The following is a 12,139-nucleotide window of genomic DNA, read 5'->3' on the forward strand; positions in this document are numbered from 1 at the left end:
AGGGACGGAGCGCCCTCTCCTGGCCCGGGAGGAGCCCACACAGCCCGGTAAGCTCTTGACCCGCCTCTTCAGCACCCACTCCCGGTATCAGCGCGCCGGGGTTGGGAGCTGCAGCCCTCTGAGGGACCGCCGAAAGCCGGGCATCTGCGGGCTGAGACCAGCGCTGCGGGCCCCTCGTGGCCCGGGGGTAGGAGACAGGGTGGAGCCTCCGGCGCGGGGGGCAGCGCAGTTCCACCTGTTGCCGCGCTGGAGCGCACGGGCAGAGCCGGGCAGAGCTCCGCGTGCGCCCCTGCTCCCCCGCGCCGCCCTGCAGGGCGAGGCTGAGGAGAGGAGGGGACCGGGGGACAGTCCCGCCAAAGCGGAGCAGAGGGGCTCTCTCCTCCGGAGGTGAGACTCGAGCGGGGCCGCAATTCCAGCACCCTCCGAAAGGCAGGGTCTCGGGGTGTGGGGGAGGCCCTTGGCGGTTTGCTGGGCATGGGCGGGGGGGGGGGGGTCTTGCCGCTGGTCTGCACGGGGTAAGGGACGAAGCCCGGCGGGCGCGAAAGGTCTGGAGTGCACTGAGGCCGCCAAGTCCGGGCAGAGGAGGTGGCACTCTCCGGGGTCAAGGTCTCCTGGCCGTGGGGTACCTCCGGCCCGGTCCTCGGCAGCGTCTCGGGATCTGGCGCTGTCTGGGGGCGCGCGCTTCGCTCGCGCGGAGCTGACACGTGCGGACCGAGGACGCTCCCGCGCAGGACTCAGAGGCCAAGGGCGTTCCGGGCCGGGGCCAGGCGGGGGAGGCTGCCCGGGGGAGATACCCCTCACTTCCTCCGCGCTCTCATTCCAACCTCGCTTCCTGGTCTCCTCCTCCAGCCCCTCGGCCCGCGAGCACCACTCTGCACCGCCCCTCTGTCGGCGCGCCCGCCCGGGACCTGTTCCAGCCTGCAAGACCCGACAGCGGGGCCGGAGACCCGAGGGGCGCGAGCGACGCCGCCGCGACCAGGACGCAGCGCCGCAGGTCCACCCGCAGCGCCCGCCACCTGAGACCCCGCGGCCCAGCCGTCGTCTCGAGAGGCGATGGCCAAAGGCATGGGAGCCGCGGGGCTCCCCGTCCCCTCCCGCCTACGAAGCCCCCCGACCCTCGCTCCCGGGGACACTCACCCTGGCCGGAGTGCGCCCTGAACTCGCGCCACGCCCGCTCCCCAGTCCGAGCCGCCCCGGGCGCCGGGGCGGGAACAACGCCCGCGCCCTCGGGCCGAGCAGAGGCGGGCTCCGCAGCTTCTCGCTGGAACCTTCAGCATTCAGGAGGACTGAGCGGCGGCGAGAAGCCGGATTCGAAACCAGGAGTCGGGGCGGCCGTGGGGGGCTGGTTCCACCGGAGCAGTCGCGGCGGCGGTCCGGGGAAGCGCCCAGCGGGCATGGGCGAGCCGGTGGTCGCGCGGCCGCGGACCGGCTGAGCGCCGACCTCCGGGGGGCCTGGGCCAGAGTCCGCCCGCGGTCACGGCCGTCCGGCGCGGGGCTCCCCGGGGCCCGGCCATGGCCGGCCGGGGCTGCGGCTGCGGCCCGGGCCACCTGAACGAGGACAACGCGCGCTTCCTGCTGCTCGCGGCGCTCATCGCGCTGTACCTGCTGGGCGGCGCCGCCGTCTTCTCGGCGCTGGAGCTGGCGCACGAGCGCCAGGCCAAGCAGCGCTGGGAGGAGCGCCTGGCCGGCTTCAGCCGCCGCCACAACCTGAGCCGCGAGGAGCTGCGCGGCTTCCTCCGCCACTACGAGGAGGCGACGGAGGCCGGCATCCGCGTGGACAGCACCCGTCCGCGCTGGGACTTCACGGGCGCCTTCTACTTCGTGGGCACCGTGGTGTCCACCATAGGTACGTGAGCCGCACCGGGGGGTGCAGGGGCCGCGGGGCGCGCCGACGTCTTCCCGGAGGGGCGCTTCCCCGGGGAGGACGGCGCTTTTCAACCTGGCGCTCAGCCGCCGCTCAGCCGGCTGCACAGGTGTGAGCGGTTGCCTGGCCCGCAGGTGGTGTGGCTTCTGGGCTTCTCCAAACGTGATGCATGGGCATCACCTGGGAGCCAGTCAAAACTGCCGCGTCTCGGCCCTCCTCCGACCTCCTGAGTCAGAACAGGCGGTTAAGAAATCCCCCAGCGGACGGGAGGGATCCTTAAATCGCAGACACCCCGCGGGGGGAGGTTTTCAGTCTAGTGAAGGAGACGTCGCTTGAGTTCGTGGAAATTTCGGGAGAAAGCCGACACACTGGGACGGGAACCGATAAACGTCTACTGAGTTAGTGTCACGCACAAGGCACTAGTGGTGGAGGGGGTGGGGCATGAACTTAAAAAAAAAAATCTTCCCTTGACTTCGAGCTTACAGAGGAAATCAGATTGAATGCCAGACTGAAAGTCCATCAAAACGCTGATGAGGAGGGAAACTGTTTCCTACCTGGAAGAACAGGGAGAAATGACCTTTGGGCTGAATCCCGTAGTGTTAGGGATGGCTTGGGTTTTGCATTCTGGAGGAGGAAAGACTTGCATTCAGGGGCCCCATGAACTTGGTCTGTGGAGAAGGCCATGAAGAAGGTCTCCGGGCTAAAGGGGTGGAGCTGGGGGCCTTTACGGCCAGTTTAAGGAGCTAGAAGCTCCTAGAGGCAACGGGGAGCCATTGAAAGTCTTGGAGCGAGAGTGCGGCATGGCAACAGTCAGTTTGCCTTTATTCCCAGCAGGAGGAAGAAGTTGGGTGTGTTGGCACTACACCCCCAAAAACTGTTCACCCTTGAAACATAATGGAGTTACAGGGGGGCTGGGGAGATGCTGTGGAGATTTTGAAGGAAGAAGAACGCTGGCACAGAGGAGGGGCTTTGAAAGGCGTTGCTGAGAGTGAGGGGCTCCCAGCTGCCAGGGCCAGGGAGGGCAGCGAGGCCCCCAGTGGCACATGTCACGGGTGCAAGTGCTCCGCAGCTGTGGCCCTGTACGAGCGGAAGCGCTGTCAGGGAGGCGGGTGACAAGGTGAACGAACTTCCTTGAAGCTCCCACGCGTGGGAGTCTCAGGTAGACATTCTGCCAGAAGGAGCGCAGAGTATAACAGAGATCAGCCTCAGGCCTGATTGGGTGAGAACGGTTTCCCAAGGTCAGCCTGGAAGCGCAGGGCTGCAGCTGGGGGGTGGGAGGCGAGGCAGAGAGGCCGGCAGGACTGGGGACACGCCGGCTGTGTCTGGAGTGCTCTGTCCTAAACCGCCTGGCTCACAACCCCCGCCCCACCCCCCATCCCATCCCGGGTGGCCCTGCCCGTCCGCACAGGTCACTAAGGCACCACGATGACTGGGTGTCGGGCACGAAAAACTGTCAGCATTCTCCGTGGTGCCCCAAACACACGGGCCTTGAGGGGGTAGAGGAGGAGTAACAGCTTCCACAGCTCTCTCCTCGCAGAGTTCCCTGAGTCCCTCAGTGTGTCGCCTCGGTGTCTCAGAAGACACTTCCAGAACTTCTGTGCAGGGACAACTTGGGTGAGCCAAGTGGTTGGCAAGTGTTGCTGTGGAAGTCCCCTGAATCCGCTGTGTTTATATGGCAAGTGCTACAGAGTTTTTATTTAGGTTGAATAGTTACGTGGGATGGTTTCTTTGGGAGACTGGGGGGCTAAATCCTCCCCCGCACCACACACACCACCCGTTGGTTCTCCCCTTGGACACCGAGGCAGGCGGGCGCGGAGTGTGTTTATAGACGGGCGAACATCAGTGCCTTAGGAACGGAGAATGCCTGGGCCGGTGGGCGTGTACGAGGTGCAAGTGTAACAGTGCAGCCTGGCGGCGAGAAGGAAGCCTGGACAGAGAGTCTGGAGCTGGAGCTGTCGGCCCTGCCCCTGGGACTTGCCCAGGTGCCTGAGCCCCTCTGAGCCCCCTCCGCCTCATCGTCGGAGACGGCCACCAAATGCTGCCTCGGTTCGGGCCACGCTGTAGTTGCACAGTAGACCTTAGTCCTGTCTCCGGCCCGTCCCTGCCCCTAAGCCTGCCCCCTTTCTCAGGGGGCTCTCGAGGGCCAGTGAGCTCGAGTAAGGAGTGCTCTTTACAAAGCACGATGCACGTATGGGCTTATTGTTACATTTCTGACATTGCCTTTGAAACTGCTTCATTAGTTCCTGCTGTAACAACGTACTTGTCACCCTTTGCTGGGGTACGTCTTAGGCACACACTGCTTACTGTGTGGATGTGTCCTGCAGCCGATCGCTGCGTTCTGATCACACTCAGTCTCAGTCAGCCCAGCTGCATGAGGTGGGTGCGGTCATCTCCACGTCGTAGACGAGGCAACTAAAGGTCACGGTCTTCGCACAATAAAGTCTAAAGGAGAAAGAAGGCACACCGTCTGTAATGACATCACCCCTGGTTCACCATTGTTAACATTTGGGTGCATGGCTCTCTGTTCTGTTTTCCCTACACACCATTTACAGCTTGTGTTTTAACCACGGCATTACATGCTGGTGTTTTTCTTGTAAAAACTGGCTCTACTCTGCCTCATTCTGCAGAGACGTTGAGGTAGCACAGCAAGAAAGCATACCATAAAATCATCATAAAATGCAAATAACACTTCAGAATCAGGAGAAAGAAGAACAGAGACAGGAGAAGGTGCCGGGGGGCAGGGAGCTTCGTCTCAGTTTAGGTTTGCTCGGAAGTGGGCCCTGAGGCAACACTTTGAGTTCATTGGCAGGTGCGAGGAAAACAGGCAAGTGAAGAAGGCAGTCAGTCTGTACAGGTGTGCTGTCGGGCAGGAACATCGTGGGCGGCAGATACAGGCAGACCTCCCAGATACGCCAGGTTCGGCTTGGACCACCGTAACAACGAGAGTCGTAACTTTTTTTTTTTTTTTTTGCTTGTAGAAGGTCTTGCCTTCCATTTGTAAAAAATGCAACACCTGTAAAGCACAATAAAGCGAAACAATAAAACGAGGTATACCTGTACTTAATCCCAAGTGGAAGCTTGAAAACTGTAAAACTCACGGCCCAGCATGACCCCAGGCCAGGGAGCTGGGGGTGTGTATGCACCCACACCTGTCAGTAACTGGTTAAAAGCTGCATGGAGGGCAGAGAAGCACAGCCTATAATTTCCGGGCACTTCTGGCTTGATTTTTCACAGAGAGCCCGAGGGTAGCCCAACGACAGAGATGCAGGCACCAGCCCTTTGAGGTCAGGCCAGTGTGACGAGACGTGATAAAGGGGATTCCAGGTGGCATGGGCAAGGGGCCCACAGTGACTGTTCAAGCTGCAAATCTGGTTGCAAGCACCACAGCAGAGTCACGGCCCAGCCCGGAGCAGAGCAAAGGTTCCCCCTGAGATTTGATAGAGAAAACATGGCTCAGACAGCGGCTGATGTTCCCAAACAACATTCTCTAGGAAAAGGCACCTGAGGGTTGCATGCAACTGTTGTCTCGTCGAGGCCTGCGATTTAAAAGTCCAAGATGAGCGGAAAACAGTTCTGCGGTGTCTCACAAGGAGAAGCGCAGCGTCACCGTGTGACCCAGCAGGTCCGTCCCGAGGGTGAGCCCACACAGGTGTCTGCACGGCCGTGTCCGGTGTGGCATTGTCCCCGGAGCCGGAGGCGGAAACGACCCAGGGGGTTATCGACACAGGAATGCGTGAACACATGTGGTGCCTACGTGCGATGGCAGACTATCCAGACATGAAGAGGAATAAAGTTTTGATGTATCCTGCGACAGGGATGATAGATCGAAGACATTGTATTTAATGAAACAAGCCAGTCACAGAAGGACAATATCACCTAATTCCACTCACACGGGGTACTTAGAATAAGCGAATTCCATGGGGATGGAAAGCAGAACAGGTGACCGGGGGTCGGGGGGCCAGAGAGAGGGTTTGCTGACTGGGCAGGCGTCGTTGTTGGGGAGGATGGACAGAGTTTTGGGTGTACATAGTGCTCGGGGTCACACAACACTGTGGCTGTGTTCAACGCCATGGAATCGTGCACCTGTGAGCGGTTAAAACGGCAAACATTCGGTGTGTTTCACCACGATTTACAAAGTGGGAGCAGAATGGTAGGACACGCTCAGGGGTGCTGCTTTCACAAGAGACTGGCGACCAGACCTGGAGCAAGAACACGCGTTGAGTTCTGCTCAGAGGAGGAGACTGACAGCCTCGCTGGTAAATGGTCCCTTCACAAACATCTTTCCTCTCAAATGGGCTTTTGTTGGGGGTTCGTTTCTGTGTTTGCCTGTGTATTTATAACTCAGCTTCTGTTCAGAAAGGATTTGAGGCCTTTTGCATTTAATGTGGTCAGGGCAGGCTTTCGGTTACCCCCAGATCTTAGTAGCTTAACGCAATAGGAGTTTGCTTCGCACACACAAAGCCTGCCATGGGCGCGGTGACTCCCCAGCGCAGTGGTCCCCTGGGTGGCCCAGGGTTCCGGCCTTCTGTTCTCGTGGCCCTGTTTATCAGCTCGTGCTCCCAGAACCGCCCAGGAAGGGAGAGAAAGGGCTGAAGAGTGGAGCTCCGGTAATTCATTGACCACCCCACCTGGAAGTGACGCAAATCACCTCCACACATGCTTCATTGGCCAAATCCAGTCACATGGCCACACCCAACTTCAAGGACAAAGGGCGCCATACTCCTCCTATGAGTCCAGAAGTAGATAAGACTCACTATTGGGCCCTGACTAGTGTATCTCAGTGGATTGAATTCTGGCCTGCGAACCAAAGGGTTGCTGGTTCGATTCCTAGTCAGGGCACATGCCTGGGTTGCGGTCCAGGTCTCCAGGAGGGGGCATGCAAGAGGCACCCACACATTGATGCTTCTCTCCCTCTCTTTCTACCTCCCTTCCCCTCTGTCTAAAAGTAAAGTATTAAAAAAAAAAAAGAAAAGACTATTGGTGAACAGCACAGCTGACTACCCACACAAACATGAGGCCAGTGTACTAGAAAGGGGGGAGTAATGGATGTAGAACATCAGGGAGATGAGAAATGTAGTAGGATAGGACATTGAGCTACAGATTAAAACACAGAGATGTGCATGAAAAGGACCTGCGCAGTTGCCAAAAGTGAGCCCCAAACATGACTCTGAGTTTTCCGGTTGTCGAAGTATAAAGAGGCAAAGGCAACCACTAAATGGTTCCCCTTTCCAGGCTGGCTGCTTGGAAGACACCCAGCATTTTCAGACTTGAATAAGAATTTCTCTTCCAGATAGTCAGGAAGGGGAGTGGACACTGTGGTGAGTCATCTCCGCCACAGCCCCTGGGCCGTAAGTGCAAAAGAGACGTCCCTCACTGCAAGGTGCTGGTCAGCAAAACCCCTGGGCCGAAGTGCAGAGCCCTGCAGGGCAAGCGTGCAGCTCCTGCTGGCATGGTCCGGCATGGACGCTTAGAATTTTCTACCGGTGGTGCCCAGGCTTTGGTGTCCATAAGAACTCACCCGAGGGAAGTGTGGTGTTTGTTAAAATGCAGGTGTTTGGGGTCCCCCCACAGGGCTCCTGATACAGTGCATCTGAACTTGGAGCAGCTTCCCCAGAAGGCTCTGATGGAGGCAGGACAGGGAGCACGCTTGCAGCGTGCATGATCGGAGTGAGCATAGAGCTGAAACTGAGACCACCCTGAGGATGCTCACTACTCACGGGTGGTCCACGAATCAGCGGCGTCAGCATCACCTCAGACCCCGTTGGAAGTGCAGAGTCTCAGGCCAACCCCAGACCAGTTGAACCCACCTGCTCTTTAACAAACACCAGGGCCAGTCATAGGCACACTGAAGTCTGTGGTTTGTGACCTTGCTGACTAGGACGAAAGCCCCTGTGCTTCAGAGCAGGGCGGCACCGGTGGTGGCTGGACTGGAAGGGAAGGGAGGGGAGGCGTGCCACCGGCCGCACAGCCCCAGGACCTCCTCTCCAGCTGGTGGCGTAGTAGGCAGGTGATCAGGACGAGCACTGTCCAGGGGCGCAGCGGGCACAGGCTGGGAAAGCAACGCTGCGTGTGTGGACCCGAGGCCCCCAGACACAGAGATGCCGAGCCCCACCTCCGCAGTCAGCCCCTCAAGATAGACGACCAGAGGGCCAACAAGAGTTTGATTTGTTTTAATTAAATAGGAAGAGTTACACTGGCGCCCCCTTTTGGCCCCGGGTGGGGCTGGTGACCAGCAGTTGGGCGGCTGTGCTCTGGAACAGGAGGTGGGGTCGGGTTCAGGAGCTGGGCCGACAGGTGGGTGATTCCATCCCATCAATGTGCAAACCTACGTAGCACTGGACTGACTATTGTTTCCAGACTCTCTTTTTTTTTTTTTTCCTACATGGAAATAAGGCTGAGGAAGGAGCTCTTGAAATCGAATTAGGTCACATTTCAAACAATAAAAGATTGGGGAGCAACACTGTGCTGTATGAAGCTGTAAGCCGACATCAAAGATAACGGACAGGTTTTCGGGATGAAGAGGACTCTCCACTGATGTGTTAACAGAGGTCACACATCAGCAGACGTCTCGCCGGTGGAACAGCCACTTCACATTTTACAAAGCGTTTGCTTCTGAGCCTTGTGAGATAGGGGGAGAAGTGGCTTCATTTTGGGGATAAGGAAGCTGAGGTGCACAGAGCATAAATGCCTTACTCGGGACAAGACATTTTTAAAGTGACAAAGTCAGAATTAGAAACAGATGCTGCTTGGTTTACCCTTGTTGCTGAAAGAAATACACCTTCATTCTAGAAGACGGGGAATACATACGAGCGTATAAAAAAGAGGGTAGAAATCACCCATAATCCCACCATACAACGAGAACCACTGTTGACAGTTTGGTGAATCGTATTATACCGAATCTAAAGTGTTAAAGACTTTTACCGAATCCAAGATGAGTCATTACGTTAAATGCCATTAAGAAAGGAAAGAATGCTGCCAATTAAATTCTGAGATGCTAGCAACGGTGAGATCATCCTGATTTAAGAGATACTTTAACTCCAGGAAAAGGTACATCTGAAAATCCCTGAAACAGATCGTATCTTATATCTGATTGTTTCCCATATAACCATTATAACAGGAGCATACTGTTGTGATTAGGTCAACATTAATCTCATAATAGAATTCCTTTGATTTATGCTCACACTGATTCATTTGAAATATTTATTAAAAACGCTTTGCCCCAACCGGTGTGGCTCGGTTGGGTATCACCTGGCAGAGCTCAGGGTCACTGATTCGGTTCCCAGTCAGGGCACGTGCCTGGGTTGGGGGTTCAGCCCCCTGACAGGCTCCTGCAAGAGGCAGCCGATCAGTGTTTCTCTCTCACACGGGTGTTTCTCTCCCCCTCTTTCTCCCTCCCTTCTCCTTGCTCTAAAAGTACAAACATACATGCATACTTGGAGTTCATCCTCTCGTCTTTCCCCCGTGTTTCTGCCAGGAACAGGGGGTGCTGTTAGTCCCCGCGTGCGTGTGCGGTAGAGTTTAAGGATGTTGGCCCTTGGGCACGTCGGCGGCCTGCTCTTCACCCTCTGTTGTTTTCCCGTGTTGATTATCAGGTGCAGACTCGGGACAACAGGGGAAGACAGAGATGGTCTGGTTAGCCGAACCGCAGGGCGTGTGTGAGATTGTAAGGTGTCCGATCCCTACGTCCATGCATACGGAGACTCACATCACCTGTCACAATATTTCACAGTCCCCTCAAAGTTGCAACGTTCCTCCCATCACCGTGACGACTAACGTGCCAGCCCCCGGGACTTTCCGTCTCCAATTCGGACGTATTTGATCCCAGAAGTCACTTCTTGATTCTGCCCGCAAGCTTTGGCAGGTCGGCCCCATTATCGGCGTCTCGGGTCTTCCCTTGGGCCCAGACCTGACGAAGAGCACAAGGCACTGACCCCACAGACCGCCGGGGCCGTGACTTTCAAACGGTGCCCCAAAGGGCCCGGGGCTCTCTGTGGAGTCTTCAGGGCTGTACTGAGGGCCAAGGGCAACCTTCAGGTTCTTATCTCTGTCACATATATTTGTCTACCTATGTCCAAAACATTGATCCCGCTCCATTACCTTTTTATTGACTATTAAATTTTTTTGACATGTACAAAAGATTTTTATAGCGCCATACACATTCATTTTGACCAGCAATTTTTTCCTATGGTTTCTCATAAACTCAGGTGCTCTCCGTGTTTGAGATAAATATTCTTCTCCATTCTTTGTTTAGCTCTACCTCACCTCAAATTTTATTCAAAAAGACTGCTTTTTAAATGGTTTTTTTGTGTGATTGGCTATACAATTATGCTTTGATTTATTTCTAAAATGATCACATCATGATTTGAGAATGTGTGTTTTCCAGAATTCTCTTTTCTGTTTGAATGTCTCTGTGTATCCTTGTATCTGTGTTTATCCCAGCTGGGTGTCTCTTCCGTCACAGAACTCTGGAGGGGAGGGAACATAATCTCCAGACACACTCGCAGCCTAGTGAACACACCCAAAATAACACTTCAGTTGTGTGTTTCAGAGCATATGAATTCAGTGTTATTGATTTCGTCATCTGCATGACTCGTTTTATTAATACCTTTGTTTACCTCTTGATGCTTTGTATGTTAACGTCTATTTTTAAATTTGGAGATGATGAAATCCCTGCAATATATCAGCATGTATTTGCTAAGTTTAGACTATCTTTCTAGTTGTAATTTTTAAGTAAACCACTTCATACATTTTTATATTCTTTTTTTAAATCAGTTTTAGACTTTTCTCTTCGTAGGGGACTTCAGCACATTGAACACCGAGTCTTGTTTGAATTACCCTTTTTTGTTCCACACCCTCTTTATTTATTTTCCTCTTTTTAATTCTGCATCTTCTGTCACAGTGGAATGGATATCCTTTTTGACGTTTAAGTGTGGTCAGAATGAAATTTATCAAAACATCTCTGTGGATTTAAAAGAAAAAAGACTTTTGGCATTGTCGTTCATGTTTAGGAGTAAAATTAAGACCATTTTCTCCGGTCGACCTGGAGTCCTTCATCCTTGGGTTCAGCCCCGTTCTCTCCACACACACACCCCCCATCTTGTCTCCCCAGCGCCCTGTTGTTGCGCCCCGGTCACTGGAAATGCTCTCTGAAATCACATGTTTTCCATCTTCAGAACCTGCCTCGTGTCCTCGCATCGGACAACGAGAGCACGTCGCCTCCACAAACTGTTGTCTCTTCAACCATCTTTACACGTTTCCTTCCGGCGCCTTCCTCTTCATTTCAGCCCCTGCGTCTCCGCAAGCCCGGCTTCTGCTTCCAAACAGACAGTGACAACAAGGTAATTAGCCTTCAAGGAGTTACTGAGTTGGCCAAAAAGTCTGTTTATTTTTTTCCACAAAATAAAAGACCCTTTTTTCATTCTCACCAATAACTTTATTGATTTGGACATTTTGAGTATGCTGGCTATCTCTTGCTATTAGCTTCTAGTGGGTAGAGGCCAGGGGTGCTGCTAAACACCTTCCCATGCATCAGACAGCCCCACAGCAAGGAATTCTTTGGCCAAAATGTCAATAGCACCAAGAAACTTCTCAAACCACCTCTGCACATTCAGCCAATCACAGCACCTTCTCCATACACTGCACAAATCTTTTTCGTTTTCTTTTCACATTTCAGTTGTGTTTTTACTTTTCTTGAAATAATAAAGCATAATACACCAAAAATGTTGCATGTTTTCTTTCATCTTCAATATTAAAATGACTGCACAAAAATTCACCAATTTTGATAAGTTTTTTCCAATGCACACTGATATGACAGCGGTCACAATACAATCTAACAAAATTATTTCCAGTGAAGTTAAAGACAACTAAGCACAACTAGAGCCATAGTAGGGAAAAAAACGAAACAAACTTTTTGGCCAACTCAGTACTTTCCTGTGTGGTCCACAGATCACACCCCATGTCGCACCGAGTGGAGAGGGAGAAACAGAAACTGTAGTCTGTCCAGCAGCTTCAGGCTGCCGTGACCCTTAGCATCCAGGAACTCAGGAGGAAACGTCCCTGTGCTCCCAGAGCCCCCGGACAGGGGGCCCTTGCATACTGCAAGGTCACGTTCGCATGCCACACTTAACAAGAGTTCGGGTCAGGCCACACAGCCTCCTCTGGTGTGGGTGGCAAGGGGCGTGTTCAGGTGGCATGCAACTGGAAGGAAACAGTTCCCAAGATTGTTGGTAGACATGGAGGGAAGGAGGAAGAATGGCCCCAGACACACACCTTTGG

At 54.4% G+C, this 12,139-nt stretch overlaps 1 protein-coding gene across 1 annotated transcript in view; it reads left to right on the top strand.

Annotated features, from left to right (window-relative positions):
• The first annotated feature begins 1,512 nt into the window (after positions 1–1,512).
• The window catches only part of KCNK13 (potassium two pore domain channel subfamily K member 13), a 58,839-nt gene continuing 48,212 nt past the window's right edge, over positions 1,513–12,139 (top strand). The window contains exon 1 of the mRNA XM_045823587.1: positions 1,513–1,846. Within this exon, the coding sequence (XP_045679543.1) occupies positions 1,513–1,846 (334 nt within the window). The remainder of the gene's footprint in view (positions 1,847–12,139) is intronic.

Source organism: Phyllostomus hastatus, unplaced genomic scaffold (genome assembly GCF_019186645.2).
Source record: "Phyllostomus hastatus isolate PE091 unplaced genomic scaffold, TTU_PhHast_1.1 phas_scaffold_501, whole genome shotgun sequence".
NCBI lineage: Eukaryota > Metazoa > Chordata > Mammalia > Chiroptera > Phyllostomidae > Phyllostomus > Phyllostomus hastatus.